Source organism: Salvelinus sp. IW2-2015, linkage group LG26, assembly GCF_002910315.2.
Source record: "Salvelinus sp. IW2-2015 linkage group LG26, ASM291031v2, whole genome shotgun sequence".
In the NCBI taxonomy this organism is placed as follows: domain Eukaryota; kingdom Metazoa; phylum Chordata; class Actinopteri; order Salmoniformes; family Salmonidae; genus Salvelinus; species Salvelinus sp. IW2-2015.
In genome coordinates this window covers 35,037,904-35,059,078 of record NC_036866.1, presented here as the reverse complement: position 1 = coordinate 35,059,078, position 21,175 = coordinate 35,037,904, and the positions used below count along the sequence as shown (strand labels likewise).

Sequence of the window (21,175 nt, the reverse complement as noted above, 5' to 3'; positions counted from 1 at the left end):
AAACCTCATGCAACTGCAAAATGTCAGATCAAGCATGTACTGTAAAGTATTTAGGCTTTCGTTACTGTACAGTATTTATGCTTTCATTAATAAAATAATGATAAAAATACAATTTCAAAATGCTGATGTTTATTTCAACTATCAGCAGGACAATAAGGAATAAATATCACTGAATCACAGAGAATGGGGACTGGTCTTGATAAATCAATCRGATTTTTATTTGGAAATGTTAGGATTTTTATGCTCTTCACTTGCAGTCCCTTAATAGCTTAGGCCTACACTACTCCCGACCGGTCCCGTTGTACAGCGTCATATTTTCCTAACTGAAACCCTTAATTAAATCGCTTTAGCCGTGATTAATCAGCTGATGCATTGGTCCAGAGCCAGGTGGTATTGTTGGAGAGTCACTCATCATTGGCGGAGAGTCACTCGTCATTGGCGGAGAGTCAGGCGGCATTGGCGGAGCGTCAGGCGGAGAATGAAGCATTGAAGAGGGCGAKGAACGAGATGAAATCACAATCCATGCCACGCACATCTGTGAGCTCTGGAACTCCACCTCCTGTTTGTGAACTCTGCAAACAACGTGTCCTTGATGGGCTAGAAGCCATCCACCCTTGATGGGCTATCAGCAGAACAAAAGACTCTTGCCGAGTTTAGGGACTTTAAATGTACTGTCACGATCGTCGTTGTAATCATACTCAGACCAAAGCGCAGCGTGAAATCGTTTCGACATCCTTTTATTTAAGTGAACCGAACAAAAAAACAATAAAGAATACACGAAACGTGACGTTCTGTAAAGCTCACRGGCATCAACACAAAAACAAGATCCCACAAAACACAGTGGAGAAATGGCTGCCTAAATATGATCCCCAATCAGAGACAACGATAAACAGCTGCCTCTGATTGGGAACCATACCAGGCCAACATAGAAAAAAAAACTAGATTACCCACCCTAGTCACACCCCGACCTAACCAACAYAGAGAATAAAAAGGCTCTCTATGGTCAGGGTGTGACATGTACAGTATTAATGGATGTTTGCGAGGCATGTCACGTCTCCCATAACCCACCAAACGCCACTTTTAAAGGGAGAACCATAGTACAACTAGGAGCTCAAATTTCTAGYAACAGAAATATTTAAAGGTTGGTGACACCATGAAAWTAGATTTTACATATATGGCCACTCCTCCCCCTTTCTGTAATCTGTCACATCTAAATACATTATAATAATTTCTTTTAAATGTCTTTATCAGAGACAGAACCATTTAACCATGTTTCCGAGAACCAGAATGTCAGGACACGAGTCCTGTACACAAATGTCAATTGTGTAAACATTTGTTTTATCATACATCCCACACTGGGGGGGTATTCAGCTCATTCCCATAAGAGTAAACAAGCATAGGGTCATCTGCAGCTATTTGTTGAGTGAGCAGAGACTTTGCCCAGGTCCCTGGCCATCCAGGTAAGAGCACAGCAGACTGAGTATTTGACAGACTCCCTCAAGTCGCTGGACGCAGGGGCTGGGGCTGAAACTGGGAGAGCAGTCCATCCGGATGAAGCTCCCGCTCAAGGAGTGGAACTGCTGCAGGAGTGGTCCATTCTGCGTGTGCACTGCTCCAAACTCTCAGAAGAGAGGGCTGATGATGTGAATGATACATGGTGTGGACTGCATCATGTGGTGCACTACACTCAACAGTGTTTTGCCAGACACTAGGGTAGTGATCTGTGCTGTKTAGAGCTGGGCTGAGTTAAGGTGGTCCTGGTCTRGTAGAGCTGTGCTGTGCTGTAATGGGCCGGGTCTGGTACAGCTGTACTGTAATGRGCCGGGTCTGGTACAGCTGTGCTGAGGCAGGCCGGGTCTTGTTGAGCTGTGCTGTGATGGGCCAGGTCTGGTAGAGAGGTGCTGTGATGGATTGGGTCTGATTGAGCTGTGCTGGGCCATGTCTGGTTGAGCTGTGCTGAGGCGGACCTGGTCTGGTAGCATGGGAGGGAGGTTGTAGGGGGAATTAAAGAGGGGTGTGTGGAGGGCAGTGTGGCCTGTGATCCTCCAAACTCTGCGTGGGGCCTCTTTGACTGCGTACGGCTTGTGCATAGCTCAGTGTATCTGCATGCAGTTCCTGAGCAGAAAAGCGATGGAGGGTGGTGTGGGGGGCAGTGTTGCTGGCTGTTCTCCAGCCTCTGTGAGGCGCCACCGGATGCARGTCTAAAGGAGCAACTGATTTGTCTCAGGGAGTTGGAGRCTGGTCTGCTGCTCCTGTAGGGTGAGGTGAACTGGCCACCCAAAGCAACATCCTTTAACATCCTGGCGAAGGTGGGGACTGTCTCTTTGTACAGGTGTACATTGTCGTAAAGACAGTCCAGGCTGAGGGTGGGATGGTGGGCCAGGTGTACGTTGGGCCATAGCATACAGTCCCGAGAGATGCTGGCATTTACCCTCTGGATGGTGGCAGGGTGGAAATCTCTCTGGAGCAGTGTACTGTAGATATTACAATCTTCGCAAGGGGGAAGATGGTGGAGGCACTCTCTATCACTCCCCTTAGTGATGTGATGTGGCCACCCTCTCCTGTTGGGCAGGCAGGTCATTAGTCCCTGTRTTAATGATGATAGKGCTGGGGGAGCCAAGCTGGGCCACAGTCAAGAGGGCTCAGCTGGGTTGGTTGGTGGGTGCGTTCTGATTCAGCTGTTGGCTTGGTCCTGGGTTTTTGTGGGACTGTAGAGTGGATGGTGGTGGCTGAGAAATTTCTGCATTARYTCATGTAGCTCCTTCTGCAGGTCCTGCATATGGCTGGTGTTGACTGTTGGCGTAGTTACTGCGTTTTGCCTTTATAACTGTGGCCTCCTATAAAACATTTGATCTCAAATCCAAAATGCTGGAGTATAGAGTCAAATTCAAAGTTTTAGCTTCACTGTCCAAATAAATGCGTAGGGGAGGGTAAAGATGTAGGATCTTAATTTTATCACCCTGATGCAGGATACCTTTTCTGCAATGCAGGAAATCTAAAACTTGTAGTTTGTACTTTGGTTTCTGAAGTTTCCACTTTGTCAGACTTGATTTTCCCTTTTGAAAAAGTTATCAACCCCTACAAAAATTCACATTTCCTGTTGCTGAATGATTATTTTCCTGCTGTAGCAAGCTGGCTCAAATTAAGATCCTACAAGATCCYGTATGCAATTATTGGAAAATGCTACCCTTTGTAGTAATTTTTGCTCACCATTGTTGTCTATAACCTAGTCACACTATAATGTAATGTTTCCCCAGAGTGTTTGGGGCGGCCATTTTCCTCACGTCCATACTGAATATGTTCATCCCGTCAGCAGCCAGGAGGCACTACGGCTGTGTCATGTTAGTCCGCATCCTRCAAGGCTTGGTGGAGGTGCGTCGTCTTCACTGTTGCTGGATTTTGACACTTTCATTGCCAAATTTAAACCAAATCTACTAAATGTAGCCCAATTGAAGGTGGCAACGTTAGTCATCATAATGACTGATACATTTGACAAAGCTCATATACAGTACAGGGACACGTATACAGTACCAGTCAAAAGTTTGGACACACCATTCAGAACTTTTGACTGGTACTGTATWTATCTGTATCTCTTTACTCAGGTTGATTATTTGACCATTCAGAATAAGGATGCCCTGTAATGTTTCCTATACAGGGTGTTACCTACCCAGCATGCCATGGGATGTGGGCCAAATGGGCTCCTCCCCTAGAGAGAAGTCGTCTGGCCACCACCTCATTCTGTGGTAAGTGAAATTAACACTAACCACGTTTCCATCCAGTTTTTATGTGAGGAAAGTCATACCGTATAAAAAAACAAACACGTGCGCTGTAATGGAAACAAGATTTTAAGGCACAATTTTATAAACACCGACAGATCATTTGTTTGTTCGACATGGTGGGATCTTTTTGTTCTGTAAAATCTATTGTGTGAGAAATGGTGGTGCGCAAATATCGATAATATGGGCCTCCACCATCTTCCCCCTTGCAAAGATATCAATAATATGCTATATGGTGTGTGGTCCTCCCTCTACGACTCGGGTAACCATGCAGTTTGTTAGGCTACAGATAAAATAAATTATGATGAACTTCACAGGTGAAAGTGCAAAAATCTAATTAATTTAGTAAATCGAATGGATATTCAAAAATACCYTGCCTGCCTTTCTGTTATACCCATAACCACAATCAACCCCAATCGAKCCATTGAATATATATCTCATTGTTCTCTGTCCAGAGATGTTTAGCATTGTGGTAAAATGGCTGAAAATGGGGATRGGATAGGTTGTAGTAACGCTTCATTTTATGGGGTCCTTATTACAATGTAATTATATGTGTAATTACACTGTAACAAGTATTGTAGTTAATTGTGATAACTCATAGTTACATTGTAATAACAACATGTAACTGGTGGCATTTGCAGTCAGTAATGATAGATCTGTAACAACAAATGCTTGTTGCCTTGCTTGTTACAAATGGGCAAGTTTCCACTAAATTCACAAATATTGTGTTTCATTTCTTCTCAGCTGCATCTGATTCAGTAACAACTGTCACAAGGTGGTAATCTCTCATGGACAGATGCACTGGGTGTCCAAGATGAGAAAGGTTGAAGGCTCAATAGGCTCTAATAACTTACGTGTCAACACAATGTTATTGCTAGCAGTTCCCCCCCTCCAAAAGTGTATAATCTGCGTTAATTTGGTTGAGTTTACAAAAACAGATCAGATATTGGTCAACCATATACCATATATGTACTTACTACTCATTACCAAGTCAAAACAACCAAAAGATGAGCTTCTAATTTAGTCAACTTTATTGTAACATGTAAAAAGACTACAAAATAGTACAGCTTTTTATTGTTGGATTCATAATTTGATTAATTAGAATAAACAAAGATATAGGCCTACTCAATAACATTTTTTTTTTTTTTTGTGGTGACTGAAATCTGCAGCGTATAGTATGTTGAGCAACCTAGCTAGCTAGCTAATTCAGAGAAAATGGGATTGTCTTTTTCTCCCCTTTTTAACATTACAAGTAACAATGGGAATCGACAACGTCTGTTTTTTCATCTGTTTCTGTGTTTCCAATCCTGGAGTCTGAGACCCAATGGGAAAGGTGTCATAGAGAAACAGAATGTAAGTTAGCTACTGTATATGACAATATAGCAAAGACAATTAGCCTACTAGCTAACTATCATCAGAGACAGTACAGAAAACTTCCTCCAATATCTCTGCTAACATTATTAAATGTTTTTTAGGGTTTAAGCCTATAGCTAGGCCTAGCTACCTAGCTAGTTGTTGTGTTATCCAACTATCATAATACTTATGGTGTTTGCTAAAACTAACAAGCTAGCTGGTGCACAAGCTAACGTTAACATGCTGGGTGTGTCTCATTTAATACCCTTGGTAATGGATACCTTGAGAACAAGGTTCAGGGAAGATAAGACCATGATCRAGCCCAGCTAGCCAGCTATTTGCCAGCTGTAGGTAGCTAGCTAGATAAAGTTAGCTGTCAAGGCATGGAAAGTCTGTGGATGTTAAWTAAGTTAGCAAGCTAACATTAGCTGGCTAGTTTTTGGTATTCTGCAGAATGATTTAGCATAGGTAGAATGCTAGCTAGCTAGCTAACTACCTATGCTAAATCGTCCAGCGCAATTTCTGTATCCAAAAAGAAAAACAAATTGCATGGAAAACCGACMTTCTCTCTCCTATGTGGACGTGTTTGTCTCCTATATAACCTTTTGTCTCCTATACAACCTCTCCTAAACAACCAATCTCTTATGTCTGTATTTTGCTCACAACTTTCTTCTCGATCTCAGTACCACTGTCACTATGAGACAGAGTCAACACAAATTGTGGGCACGTTAGAGGTTGTTGTTACTTCGAGGGCGTTAGGTAGGTGGGCAGATATTGACGTGTTCAAAATCAAATCAAACTTTATTTGTCACATGCACCGAATATAACATGTGTAGACCTTACCGTGATATGCTTACTTACTTACAATACCTTAAACAACAGTACAGTTCAAGAAAGAGTTAAGAAAATATTTATCAAATAAACTAACGTAAGAAATTATAAAAAGTAACTCAATAAAATAACAATAATGAGGCTATATACACGGGGTACCGGTACAGAGTCAATGTGTGGGGGTACAGGTTAGTCGAGGTAATTTGAACATGTAGGTAGGGGTGAAGTGACTGCATAAAACAGCGAGTAGCAGAAGTGTAAAAAACAAACGGGGGGTCATTGTAAATAATCCGGTGGCCATTTGGTTAATTGTTCAGCAGTCTTATGACTTGGGTGCAGGCTTGTGGGTAGAAGCTTTTAAGGAGCCTTTTGGTCCTATCCTTGGCACTCCGGTACCGTTTGCCGTGCGGAAGCAGAGAGAATAGTCTATGACTTGGGTGTCTGGAGTCTTTGACAATTTTTGGTGCTTTCCTCTGACACCGCCTAGTATATAGGTCCTGGATGATAGGAAGCTTGGCCCTAGTGATGTACTGGGCCGTACGCACTACCCTCTGTAGTGCCTTAATGAAGATGCCTTAATTCCTGGGATAAATAAATAAGTGCACCAATGCATCCGAAGTGAGAATGTTCTTCAACTGTGAAACCCTTGCCAGGTTACATGATGAAATAAGGGGTTGTCTTATGACCATTTTAAGTGCATTTATAAACCATTATTTAACCAAGCTTAATAGGCTTACAATTTGGCAAGCACTGAATGACTATCCMCAAAGTTTTGCCATAACTGTTTATTAATGTGGTAAAAATGTTTGATTGATGMTTAATAAAGTAATTCATCCTTTGTCAAGCCCCGCCCTCCTTAGCTACCATTGCTTTACATGTCAAATTCACTGTTAAACGATTTAACAATTTAAACTATTTATTTATGTAAAACCCTGTTTTTGCCATAGCGCTCATAAGCTTCCATGCATTTCAAACGAAAGCAGGACCTGGGCCTGGGCATCATACTCCAGAGCCCTTTATAGCTTATGTTGTCAATGAGGTGGTTGGTTTTAAATTGGCAAATATTTATAATGTGGTTTGTTCAGGTGAAAAATGGTGTGTTCAGATCTTATCAGAAACCTGAAYATTTGTAACAAGCATGGTAACAAGCCTTAGTTTACATCTCTGTAATTACAGACTGCAGGTACCACCAGTTACATGTTGTTAGTACAGTGTAACTTAGAATTATTACAATTAATTACAATACTTACATATGTAATTACACTGTAATAAGGACCCCTTAAAATGATGTGTTACAGAGGTGGTTTTGTTTTGCAGAAGTCGGCTGTTGTTCTCCCCCGAAAATGCATTAAAASAGCCATCTTTCATAATAAACTGGTGCCATGACAACCGGTGCTTCCAAACACTTTTGACATCACTTCTGAATGAAAGATTGCCCTCACACTGCACCTGCTCACTCTGAAGGAGCTTGCTCCCCGYCCTATTAAAATGGAGAGTGTTTATAAGGCCATCAGATAATAAAATATACATTAAAACATCCTCTCCCAAGGATGGTGCCAATGAGTCCTAATTTGATGAATCCAATAGGGTTGCTGTTGCATGACATTTACACTAACTGAGATTATTCATGTTTTTGTGGCAAGTCATACTTTTTTCTAGTAGTACTTTTCTAGTGATGAAGAAGAGTTGCTGAGGGGCTGCGGAGTAATGAYCATGTAATAGTGAAAGCTTTTTCAGTCAAAGCTAGTTTTGATACCTGGGCATCACTACTTTGTCTTTTTATTGGGGTTTCATTTAGATGCTGACCAAAGAGAACTATGACAGTGGCATGTTCATGTTTTCCATTTTCTTTATTTCCAGGTTCATATGCAGGTGCTGTGATTGCCATGCCTTTAGCAGGAGTACTGGTTCAGTTCGTTGGATGGCCCTCAGTCTTCTATATCTATGGTAAGATTTTTTTTTAATCAATATTAAATTGCTAAATTGAACCCATGTGGATTGTATAGGTGTGGTTTACAAATCTTTCATACAGAAATATATACTAAGGTTTGCATATTGAGTTTTGGTTGGGAAAATCATTGAAATGCAGGCACTGATGTTCAGATACTCTAGATGGCGGAAATGACCAAAGATAGTGATCTTTGTAAAACAGGGAGATGTCTATGATCTAACTAGAGATAGGGGGGAAAAGTGTCTTGAGTTTCTAAATGTATATTCATTCTCAACTTAATTACTTATATGACTTCAGAACAGCTTTCACAAGACCTGGCCCAACTATGATAAAGTACAGTAGGTGGGTGATTCCCATTTGAGCAACATTCCATGCAGTACACTAGTTGTCACTAGTGTGACATGCAAAGCACCACGGTCATTATGYCATTAGTATTACACCAGTCTTAGATTGTTCTCGAATTTCTTTGCTTCKTCTGTTTTGTCAAATTCATCTTAATTGTTGTTTGATTAAGATATTCACACAATCTCATAAGATACTTTGTGCCTGCTGCGTTTCAGTATCATTTCTGTAGCTCTCTTGTGATCTAATCACATGATTAATTGACTGAAAGTAACTTTTTCCTGTCTGGGATTCCTACCTAATTACAGTGCCTTCGGAAAGTATTCAGACCCCTTGACTTTTCCACATTTTGTTACGTTACAGCCTTATTCTAAAATTGACTTWAAAAAAAATCCTCATCTACACACAACACACCATAATGACAAAGCAAAAACAGGTTTTTAGACATTTTTGCTCATTTATKCCCCCCCCAAAAACGGAAATATCACATTTCCATAAGTATTCAGGTCCTTTGCTCAGCACTTTGTTGATGCAACTTKCAGCGATTACAGCATCGAGTCTTCTTGGGTATGACGCTACAAATTTGGCACAACTGTATTTGGGGAGTTTCTCCCATTCTTCTCTGCAGATCCTCTCAAGCTCTGTCAGGTTGGATGGGGAGTGTTGCTGCACAGCTATTTTCAGGTCTCTCMAGAGATGTTCGATCGGGTTTAAGTTCGGGCTCTGGCTGGGCCACTCAAGGACATTCAGAGACCTGTCCCGAAGCCTCTCCTGCGTTGTCTTGGCTGTGTGTTTAAGGTCGTTGTCCTGTTGGAAGGTGAACCTTCGCCCCCAGTCTAAGGTCCTGAGCTCTCTAGAGCAGGTTTTCATCAAGGATCTCTGTACTTTGCTCCATTCATCTTTGCCCCGATCCTGACTAGTCTCCCAGTCCATGCCRCTGAAAAACATATCTACAGCATGATGCTGCCACCACCATGCTTCACTGTGGGGATGGTGCCAGGTTTCCTCCAGACGTGACGCTTGGCATTCAGGCCAAAGAGTTCAATCTTGGTTTCATCAGACCAGAGAATCTTGTTTCTCATGGTCTGAGAGTCTTTCGGTGTCTTTTGGCAAACTCCAGTGGGCTGTAATGCTCGTTTTACTGAGGAGTCTTCCGTCTGGCCACTCAACCATGAAGGCCTGATTTGGTGGAGTGCTGCAGAGATGGTTGTCCTTCTGGAAGGTTCTCCCATCTCCACAGAGGAACTTGAGAGCTGTGTAAGAGTGACCGTCGGGTTCTTGGTCACCTCCCTGACCAAGGCCTTTCTCTCCCAATTGCTCAGTTTGGCCRGGCGGAAAGCACTAGGAAGAGTCTTGGTGGTTCCAAATTTCTTCCATTTAAGAATGATGTAGGTCACTGTGTTCTTGGGGACCTTCAATTCTGCAGAAATGTGTTGGTACACTTCCCCAGATCTGTGCCTCAACACAATTCTGTCTCAAAGCTCTACGGACAATTCCTTCGACCTCATGGCTTGGTTTTTGCTCTGACATGCACTGTCAACTGTGGGACCTTAAATAGACAGGTGTGTGCCTTTACAAATCATTCCCAATCAATTGAATTTACAACAGGTGGACTCCAATTCAGTTGTAGAAACATCTCAAGGATGATCAATGGAAACAGGATGCACCTGACCTCAATTTCGAGTCTCATAGCAAAGGGTCATAATACTTATGTAAATAAAATATTTCCGTTTTTATTTTTTATACATTTGCAAAAATTTCTAAACCTGTTTTTGTTTTGTCATTATGCGGTATTGTGTGTAGATTGCTGAGATTTAAAAAAAMMAAMMWWWTTTWWYMAWTTTWRRAWWARSCYKKWAWKKWAMMAAAWKKKGRAAAAAGTCAAGGGTTCTGAATACTTTCCGAAGGCACTGTAATCTTTCATTTTGTTTGACTAATGAAGCATCTTTTTTTGTTTTTGATCTAGAATTGGTCAATGCCCAGTTATAATTAGGCTGCCATATCACTTACATGTACATTGAGATGGATAGAGGGTGCACTTGCCACAAAGCCTGTTTAGCATGGGCAGCACTATTGAAGGCTTTCATAATTTTAAAGTAGACAACTGGTGGAGACTTCCTATGAGTTCAGGAGGGATCATGGAATTCCTTCCTAGTCAGCGGGAGAGATGATCCAATGAATGAGATGTGCCGTCTTTCCATCTCTATGATCTATAACAAAGCCCTTAGGGGCGGTTTTGTCGGACACAGATTAAGCCTAGTCCTTRACTAAAAAACATTTTCAATGCAGATTCCCAATAGAGCTTGTTTTTTTAGTGCAGAACTATGCTTAATCATTGACCAGGAATCTGTCCCTACCTAATTGCTTCATAGTTACAATATGAACCGTCATCTGGAAGTCTCGTAAAAACAGACTCTTTTGTAATACCCATATAACAATAAGAGCATTGGTGATGACCTGTGTTGTTTATTTCTGTACATCCAGGTGTATTTGGGATCATATGGTACATCTTCTGGCTCCTGCTTGCCTATGGGAGCCCAGCCGCCCACCCCACTATAAGCGATGAGGAGAGGATCTACATAGAGACCACCATTGGCGAGGGGGTCAAAATATTGAGCGCCACTGAGGTATGCTACTGCTCACTCTGGCTGCTGTCAGATAAATTAGCGTAGTATAATAAATATTTATTTTATTTGAAATATCATGCTCTTGTAAGTACTTATAGAAGTTTTGTGACACACATATAAGATATAACCAAGATTGACAAGATACTTAAGCCAGGTTAACAACAGTAGGCTTCCTATTTGAGTGCTGTTGACCCCTGAAATCGATGACACGCTTGAAAATGAAAACATAACCCAATACATAACCCAGGTTGACCACTGAAATTGAGCCCTGAGATTGTCAGTGAGATCAGATCCCCTATTTCTGGCCCACCACAGAAATTCAAGACTCCATGGYGCCGTTTCTTCACCTCCATGCCTGTCTATGCCATCATCGTGGCTAACTTCTGCCGAAGCTGGACCTTCTATCTGCTCCTGATCAGCCAGCCGGCCTATTTCGAGGAGGTGTTCGGCTTCTCTATCGGCAAGGTGGGTCTTCTCTGTGTGGTGTAGATCTAACACATCTCTTTGCAATTTGTTATCCATAGTAAATGGAACAACACTCTTATTATCATAAGACTCAAGTGGATCATCATTTATTTTCAACTTCGAGATTATGTCTTTCATCAGAGAAAGTACAGTATGTTAGAGAAATGTTTGACATAATACTGAAAAGAAAATGTCAAAATGAACTGCATGACACATGTATCTACAGTACAATCTAGAGCACTGTTTCCCAAACCTCTAGCCTGTCCACGTATTTGATGTGTTCCAGAATTAGCACAGCTGATTCAAAAGGTCACCTAATCATCAAGCTGTTAAATCAGCTGTGCTAGTTCTGGAATACATTAAATAGGAGGGTACTCTGGGGGGTACTCGAGGACAGGTTTGGGAAACACTGGTCTAGAGCAACTTTTCCCAAACTCTGTCCTGTGAACTCCAAGGGGTTCACATTTAGTTTTTTGCCCTAGCAGATTAAAATAATCCACTCATCATCTAGCATCATGCTCTTACCATCATTTCTGGGTGTTGACTTGTTCCTCCTCAAAGGTGGGGCTCCTGTCTGCTGTTCCTCACATGGTGATGACCATCGTAGTTCCAATCGGTGGCCAGCTGGCCGACTTCCTACGCAGTCGTAAAATCATGTCAACTACAAACGTCCGGAAAATCATGAACTGCGGAGGTATAGTACCCAGGACAGAAGGAATTAATTTCCTTACATTGTACCTACAGTGCCTTCAGAAAGTATTCACACCCCTTGACTTATTCCACATTTTGTTGTGTTACAGCCTGAATTCAGAATTTATTCAATTACATCTACACACAATACCCCATAATAACAAAGTAAAAACATGTTTTTAGAAATTGTTTCAAATTTATTGATAAGGAAATACAGAAATATCTCATTTACATAAGTTTTCACAACCCTGAGTCAGTACTTTGTAGAAGCACCTTTGGCAGCGATTACAGCTTTGAGACTTTCTGGATAAGTCTTTTAAGAGCTATACACACCTGGATTGTGCAACATTTGTCGATTATTATTTTCGAAATTCTTCAAGCTCTGTCAAATTGGTCGTCTATCATTGCTAGACAACCATTTTCAGGTCTTGCCATAGATTTTCAAGTAGATTTACGTCAAAACTGTAACTCGGCCACTCAGGAACATTCACTGTCTTCTTGATAAGCAACTCCAGTGTAAATTTGGGCTTGTGTTTTAGTTTATTGTCCTGCTGAAAGGTACATTCATCTCCCAGTGTCTGGTGGAAAACAGACTGAACCAGGTTTCCCTCTATGATTTTGCCTGCGCTTAACTTCAGTTTGTTTTTCAGTATTACATTAGTGCCTTGTTGMAAACAGAATGCATTTTCTTTTAAATATTTTTATTCTGTACAGGTTTCCTTCCTTTCACTCTGTCAATTAGGTTAGTATTGTGGAGTAACTACAATGTTGTTGATCCATCCTCAGTTGTCTCCTATCACAGCCATTAAACTCTGTAACTGTTTCAAAGTCACTATTGGCATGGTGAAATCTCTTCCTCTCCGGCAACTGAAAGGACGCACATGTATATTTGTAGTGACTGGGTGTATTGCAACTTATTATGTGACTTGTTCAGGAAATTTTTACTCCTGAACTTATTTAGGTTTGCCATAACAAAGGGGTTGAATATTGACTCAAGACATTTCAGCTTTTCATTTTTTATTAATTTGTAAAACTTTCGAAAAACATAATTCCACTTTGACATTATGTGGTATTGTGTGTAGGCCAGTGGCAAAAAAACAATATTTAATCCTTTTTAAATTCAAGCTGTAACACAACACAATTGAGAAAACGTCAAGGGGTGTGAATACTTTCTGAAGGCACTGTACAGTGATTTCCTCTTAGGTAGGGCATAAAACTAGCCGATAACCATTATGGCATGTCCTTCCACTAATGTTCATGTCCTTCTACTAATATTAAATTCCAGGACATTTTGAAAACATTTGTATGATATTGTCACGCTAATGTAACGTTAACTGAAAACAAAAATTGAGACTCCCTTGGAACGTTACCTAATGTTGTAGGAATGTTCACTGTTTGCTGGGTATGACACTGTATCAGGTCTGATGAAGCTAATAAAGCATTGCCTACCAATCAGGATTTGGTAAGGTAGCCTTTGATCTTTGTGTGCCCTGTTACCCCTGCAGGTTTTGGCATGGAGGCCACACTGCTGCTGGTGGTGGGTTTCAGTCACACACGTGGTGTTGCCATCTCCTTCCTGGTGTTGGCTGTGGGCTTCAGTGGCTTTGCCATCTCAGGTATAAAAGCTTCAGTTCAGCATCATTTTAGATGTATTTATAACTTTTTTCAGTCAAGTGAGGTTACAGACATAATTATTTGTGTGTTTCTGTTGTAAAGTTATGAATCCAAGAATAAATGTTGAGTCTGGAGATCCTTCTCGTACTGCTGCTGAGCGATATGCCTCAGTTCAAGTTTCAACGTTTATTCCCCACGTGCACAGAACACAACAGGTGGAAAACAGTACAGTGAAATGATTAGCTTGAGAGCTCTTTCTGAACAATGCAGTGATAGTAATAATAATACACACTACCGTTCAAAAGTTTGGGGTCACTTATAAATGTCCTTGTTCTCCATGAAAACATACATGAAATGAGTTGCAAAATGAATAGGAAATATAGTCAAGACGTTGACAAGGTTTTAAATAATGATTTTTAATTGAAATGATAATAGTGTCCTTCAAACTTGGCTTTCGTCAAAGAATCCTCCATTTGCAGCAATTACAGCCTTGCAGACCTTTGGCATTCTAGTTGTCAATTTGTTGAGGTAATCTGAAAATATTTCACCCCATGCCCCATGCTTCCTGAAGCACTTCTTACGTGTCATACGGTCAAGCTGCTCCCACAACAGCTTAATAGGGTTGAGATCCAGTGACTGTGCTGGCCACTCCATTATAGACAGAATACCAGCTGACTGCTTCTTCCCTAAATAGTTCTTGCATAGTTTGGAGCTGTCCTTTGGGTCATTGTCCTGTTGTAGGAGGAAATTGGCTCCAATTAAGCAGCGTCCACAGGGTATTGCATGGCGTTGCAAAATGGAGTGATAGCCTTCCTTCTTCAATATCCCTTTTACCCTGTACAAATTTCCCACTTTACCACCACCAAAGCACCCCCAGACCTTCACATTGCCTCCACCATGCTTGACAGATGGCATCAAGCACTCCTCCAGCATCTTTTTATTMTTTCTGCATCTCACGAATGTTCTTCTTTGTGATCTGAACACCTCAAACTTAGATTTGTCTGTCCATTACACTTTTTTCCAATCTTCCTCTGTCCATTGTCTGTGTTCTTTTGCCCATCTTAATCTTTTCTTTTTATTGGCCAGTCTGAGATATGGCTTTTCTTTGCAACTCTGCCTAGAAGGCCAGCATCCCGGAGTCGCCTCTTCACTGTTGACGTTGAGACTGGTGTTTTGCGGGTACTATTTAATGAAGCTGCCAGTTGAGGAGACTGGCAGGTGTCTGTTTCTCAAACTAGACACTCTAATGTACTTGTCCTCTTGCACAGTGGTGCACCGGGGCCTCCCACTCCTCTTTCTATTCTGGTAGAGCCAGTTTGGGCTGTTCTGTGAAGGGAAGTGTACACCGCGTTGTACGAGATGTTCAGTTTCTTGGCAATTTCTCCCATGGAATAGCCTTCATTTCTCAGAACAAGAATAGACTGACGAGTTTCAGAAGAAAGGTCTTTGTTTCTGGCCATTTTGATCCTGTAATCGAACCCACAAATGCTGATGCTCCAGATACTCAACTAGTCTAAAGAAGGCCAGTTTTATTGCTTCAGCTGTGCTAACATAATTGCAAAAGGGTTTTCTAATGATCAATTAGCCTTTTAAAATGATAAACTTGGATTAGCTAACACAACGTGCCATTAGAACACAGGAGTGATAGTTGCTGATAATGGGCCTCTGTACACCTATGTAGATATTCCATAAAAAGTCATTTTTTTCCAGCTACAATAGTCATTTACAACATTAACAATGTCTACACTGTATTTCTGATCAATTTGATGTTATTTTAATGGACAAMATTTTTAGCTTTTCTTTCAAAAACAAGGACATTTATAAGTGACCCCAAACTTTTGAACGGTAGTGTATATAATAATACATTAATAAAATGTATTCATATACATTACTGTTTGGCTAAATGGTTATTTATTAATCCAAATGGATGATCCCAAAAACATTTCTAAGAGACAGCATGAATAGTGTGTGGTATTCAATATCTAATAATAAATAATACATGATGGGATTTCATGTAGTGCTTTTTAATTACCCAAAGATAATTTGACAGTGGCATAAACAATTTACTCTGATGGACTGTACTTGTTACTGTATCCCCAGGGTTCAACGTAAACCACTTGGACATTGCCCCTCGCTATGCCAGTATCCTAATGGGCATCTCCAATGGCGTTGGCACACTGTCTGGAATGGTGTGCCCCCTTATCGTTGGAGAACTGACTAAACACAAGGTATTGTCACATTCAACATTACAGACAAATTCTAACAGCTGTCAATGAGATTAGCAAAATGAGCCAGGATAAGACTATGGCATCAATATTAGGAAGTCCCTTAGATGTCAAACGAAACTCCCCCTGAGGGACTTCCTAATATGACTACCGTATAGGACACGAGTAACACGACTGGTGAATGACACAATGAGATACTGATTTTCTAACATTGTCAATCAAATCAAACGTTATATCAGACAAGTGTGACAGTTTGGTCACTGACTCAAGTCTTTCCCCCTCTGTAGACCCGTCTGGAGTGGCAAAACGTGTTCGTGATTGCCGCCATGGTGCACTACACGGGGGTCATCTTCTATGCTATCTTTGCCTCGGGCGACAAGCAGGACTGGGCCGACCCRGAGAGCACCAGCGACGATAAGATCGGCATCATCGACGAAGACGAGCTGGCCGAAGAGACGGAGCTCAACAGCGAGATTGCCATGGCACCCAAGAAGAGCTATGGAACCACAGAGAACCCTTCGGGCTGGAAGAAGAAGAGAGGAGTCACCATGCAGCAGGATGAGGATGATGGGAACTSCCACCATGGTAATGGGAACTACCAGGAGCAGTATCAGTGATGTGCCCTAAGTATCAGGGGCATTGGCTGTCCTTGCTCTTCACCTTTTTCCTGAAGCGTGCACTTGCACACTTTCTCACATGGCTTCAACAATGGTGAAAACTCCCTCCAGCCAATCCTTTCACCAATCCTATGCTTTAATATCCATGTGGCGTGTGCAAATGCCCACTTCTGGAAAAGGGTAGAGAACCGAGACACAAAATGATCTCTAATGACCCCCTTCCTATTCRATATATAGTGCACTACTACTACAGGGAATAGGGTGTAACTTGAGAAGCACTGCAGGACTTCCCCTTCACGTCAACATCAAGTGAACGAAGGGTATAGTGACATACTTGTTCAAAAATAATTGACTCTTGGAAAGGGGGTCATTTGAGAGGACTTTGCCTTCACATCAACATCCAGTAAAGGAAGAAGGGTCAAATTCACACAGACCGGCAGAACTATCAGTGGTCATTCTTCTGAGAAGTTACAAAAGAAGTTTCAGCAGCMATTGGTCAATTACCACAAACTTGCTTTCTGTTGTTGTTTGGTCATTTTATCCATTTGACTGTTTTACCTCGTACTGAGACATCTTTACATTATCGTGTGGTCCCTGATGATGAGGTCACGTTTCACTAACCAGGTGTTGCGTCTGAGGCTGAGCAAAGGGTGTAAAATGAGAGAGAAATTAGACACATTTGTCTGGTAGGAACTCACAGATGAAGGGACATTACAATTTGTGTAATAGCAAAATAAAAATATATACAGTACCAGTCAAAAGTTTGGACACACCTACTCATTCCAGGGTTTTTCTTTATTTTTACTATTTTCTATATTGTAGAATAATAGTGAAGACATCAAAACTATGAAATAACACATATGGAATCATGTAGTAACCAAAAAAGTGTTAAACAAATCTAAATATATTTTATATTTGAGATTCTTCAAAGTAGTCACCCTTTGCCTTGAAGACAGCTTTCCAACCTCTTGGCATTCTCTCAACCAGCTTCATGAGGTAGTCACCTGGAATGCATTTAAATTACCAGGTGTGCCTTGTTAAAAGTTAATTTGTAACCTTCTTAATGCGTTTGAGCCAATCAGTTGTGTTGTGACAAGGTAGGGGTGGTATACAGAAGATAGCCCTTTTTGGTGAAAGACCAAGTCCATATTATGGCAAGAACAGCTCAAATAAGCAAAGAGAACGACAGTCCATCATTATTTTAAGCTGCAGAGGATAAGTTCATTAGAGTTAACTGCACCTCAGATTGCAGCCCAAATAAATGCTTTGTGAGACGCAGAGTAGGTGAACGGAGGATCTCCCCATGTGTGGTTCCCACCATGAAGCATAAAGGAGGAGCTGTGATGATGGGGTGGGTGCTTTGCTGGTGACACTGTCAGGGATTTATTTACAATATAGAAAATAGTACAAATAAAGAAAAACCTTTGAATGAGTAGGTGTGTCCAAACTTTGACTGGAACTGTATTTTTTTGCAGCAATGTAAATGTATGCAACTTTGGTATAATGCTGCCTTCAAATGCTCCTTGGAGTCTCATTTCCCATTTGTGAAGTTGTAAATACAACACGATTGTGTTCAACTTCTGAAGTCGGAACAATTATCCAACCAATGAGATTTTAGCTAGCTAGATGAGCTAGCTAACGTTGCTAATAATAAAGTAAGCTAGCGTGATAACGTTGCCGACTATAATGTCAAACTAGCTATTATCCACAACTGCTRACCAACGTTCTTTGCATAGTATGGGCAGATGAAACATACTGGAGTATGGCTTACCTTTAATTGAATGTGAATAGTTTTGTTTTGTGTCAGCTATGCAACTAAGGGGACGTGCATATTATGAATGTGACTGGTTTGCTTTCAGCATTATTGAAGTAGACCACAGTGTTAAAATTATAGGCCTTTTTTATTGTTGCTTGTAACAATTTGCTACTGTTTAGTGACAATACTCTACCACAGCTCTCAGCCTGCTGTCCATGCCTTACCAGGCCCTGGTCCCACTGTTTCCCTTTAATGCACTAGCTTCAGCATTGCTATGTGTACTTATGGAGCTGTAAGCTCTCAGTAGGACAAATATACTGTGGAAGGTAAAACTGTGCACACATTCTCCAAGTGGGTTGAAGTCACATATCATCATGCAATCATCTACTATTGATCTATTTGATATTCATGTTTATTTACTCATTTTTTAAAATTGTCTGAATAAGGGGTTGATTGACTACTCCTCAAACATTMAAAAAATATGGAAAAAATGATGTATATAGTGTATGGGATCAAATTATTAATGCTATTTATAGGACTTATGGGACAGTGATTTTTCAGTTTTTTTGTACAGTATATAATTATTTGTCATTCCATTGTTTGATAAATGCACTTTACTATTTGATTGTCCAGCTTTTAACTTGAATATTGTCTATTCTGTATTGAGAGGTTTGTTTAAAAAAAGAGACACCCTGAACAAGTCTTAACGATGGATCACTGAGTAATGTGAACCGAGTTGTTCTTTATTCCACCACTGATCGTCCATTTCAAAGTTCTTTGTGGTAAATCCACCATCAAGTGCAATTTGTCAATTGCTTTAACTCAAAATAAATCTTACAGTTTGAAACCCCCAATTTGTCCTATTGTAAACCGGGGGGGGAGGGCTGCAGTCAGGCTTGTGTGGACTGATTATATACACTCCAACTTTTTGTAGACCTCAAACTGCCCACAAAACCACATGGCCTTACAGTAAATTCCATGTATGGATTGAAGGTAAACATCATTAGCCATGAGTAATTGAACACATGGATACAAACAATATTCATACCGTTTGACTGTCTTTATCTGCCACTACTTTGAGACAAAATGGCTGTTCTACAATCAACACTAAGCTGTGTGTTTACTCAAATTAGCTTTCTGAATCATTGTAACAACTACACAGACCGCTCTGCTTCCCATCATCTCTCAGTAAACATCCTTCACCTTATCTGTTCTGGTTCCTAAACACTTAGATCCACCAGTAAGCTAGCAACTTCATGGGACACTAGTTTACAGTCATTTGTGCAGGCAAATACTGTGTTTATCGTAATTCCTGATTTAAAATTGGCTACTAATAGTGGAGCCATCACGCTCGAGAGGTAACTCAGGATGAATATAATCAATAGAAAATAATGAATGACAGCATGTACTTTTTAAGAGGGCCTATTACCTTTTCTTTATATTTTTATAGTTGTAGTAATTTCCAGAGGAGGTAAATGCTGTGTAATTACAATTTGGTCCTTAAAGACCAGCTTGCTATATTCTTTTTATCTGCCATTGTATGTTAATGAGTTGTTCTCACAGATAGGCCTGGGAAGGGTTCAAGGTTATGGACCTTGTTATTGGTTTATATTCATTGGAATTTTTGTGACAGTCTTTGAGAGCTTGTTTGAGAAGCTCTTTGGGCAGCTCTTTGCTGCCCGTTTGAAGCCCAGTGTTTGATCAACTTATCTCCTCCTCTCCCTTTACAAGTTGGAGGTGGTTCAAAACTGTAAACAGTCAGCTTTTCTATTCACAATCAATAACCAAATGTGAGCTAAAAGGTGAAAAGACAATAGTGATCACTGAGTAAGAGGGGAAAGCCTATCGTACACTGCTAAAAATAAATGTCATTTGTGTTTTTTGAGCTGTGCTGTGACCCACGTAAGAAAATGTAGCACCATTTATTCTGTAGTGTTTATTGATTGTGACCACACTACATGTTCACCACAATAAATCAACTGAAATTGTACCCTTACCGGTAAGTGGTAACTATACCAAAAATACCACTAGAAAGCAATACAATCTGTTTAATAGTGAAGAAAATACAGTAGCCTCCTGTACATGTCACAAGGTTCTCAGACCCACTACGTGTCCTTCTCATGAGGCCACCACAACCCAGTCCACCCCAAAGCCCTCGGACACACAGCAGCTACTTAGTCCACAAGCAGACAGCAGCCAATGGCAAAGGTCCTGTTTATTTCAGATTGACTGTCTGTTCTGTTGACTCAGAAGGGCCTCTTTGGATTGAGCAACAGACCCATCAATGATTAAACACTTGTTTTTGGATATATAGAAGCTTATAGAAACACTGGGGCCTATTTCCAGCTTTATTCTAATCTAAGCTTTCCTCCTACTACATCCAGTTGTGAATGGTCAAGCAATGAGGTGAATGGCTTCTTACTGTAACACATTGGGTAAACAAACTAAAACCAGGCCACAAATCAAGGCGCCCTTCTGAGAACAATGTCTTATGAAGAGGATCCCTTATCAGAATAGAGACTGCCAACCTGTCTACCTGCAAAGGAAATCTTAGTTTTCTTCAGCACTACAATAGTTATTTCCCGATACTGTTATATTTTCCTACTTTAGCTGTTCTCTCTGCAATCCATCAACATTTAGAGTGCTCTAGCTGCCATACTACATGTACAGTATATTGCAACACCTGACAATTAKGTGGCCTAGCCAGGAGAGCAATTCCACTATAGCTGCCTATAGACATTGTGCTGAGGTGTAGATTAAACTTTCACTTACAAACACAGCATCATATAATATTTGTGTTAGATATGATTTATGAAAAACATGATCTATCTAATGAATGCCTTCCCGAATGGGGACAGACTTCAGTTCAACATCTAGTTTTGATTCATATTTGGTTAAGTTTTCGACTAATGTGGATTTAACATGAAA

The 21,175-nt window shown here is 40.7% G+C and overlaps 1 protein-coding gene across 1 annotated transcript in view; it reads left to right on the top strand.

Annotated features, from left to right (window-relative positions):
• LOC111952325 (vesicular glutamate transporter 3-like) overlaps positions 1–18,869 on the top strand; it is a 41,850-nt gene extending 22,981 nt beyond the window's left edge. The window contains exons 4-12 of the mRNA XM_023970898.2: positions 3,258–3,372; positions 3,656–3,743; positions 7,821–7,907; positions 10,738–10,880; positions 11,196–11,345; positions 11,907–12,039; positions 13,541–13,651; positions 15,750–15,877; positions 16,162–18,869. Coding sequence (XP_023826666.1) covers positions 3,258–3,372; positions 3,656–3,743; positions 7,821–7,907; positions 10,738–10,880; positions 11,196–11,345; positions 11,907–12,039; positions 13,541–13,651; positions 15,750–15,877; positions 16,162–16,491 — 1,285 coding nt within the window. The 3' untranslated portion in view covers positions 16,492–18,869. The remainder of the gene's footprint in view (positions 1–3,257; positions 3,373–3,655; positions 3,744–7,820; positions 7,908–10,737; positions 10,881–11,195; positions 11,346–11,906; positions 12,040–13,540; positions 13,652–15,749; positions 15,878–16,161) is intronic.
• The last annotated feature ends 2,306 nt before the right edge of the window (positions 18,870–21,175 follow it).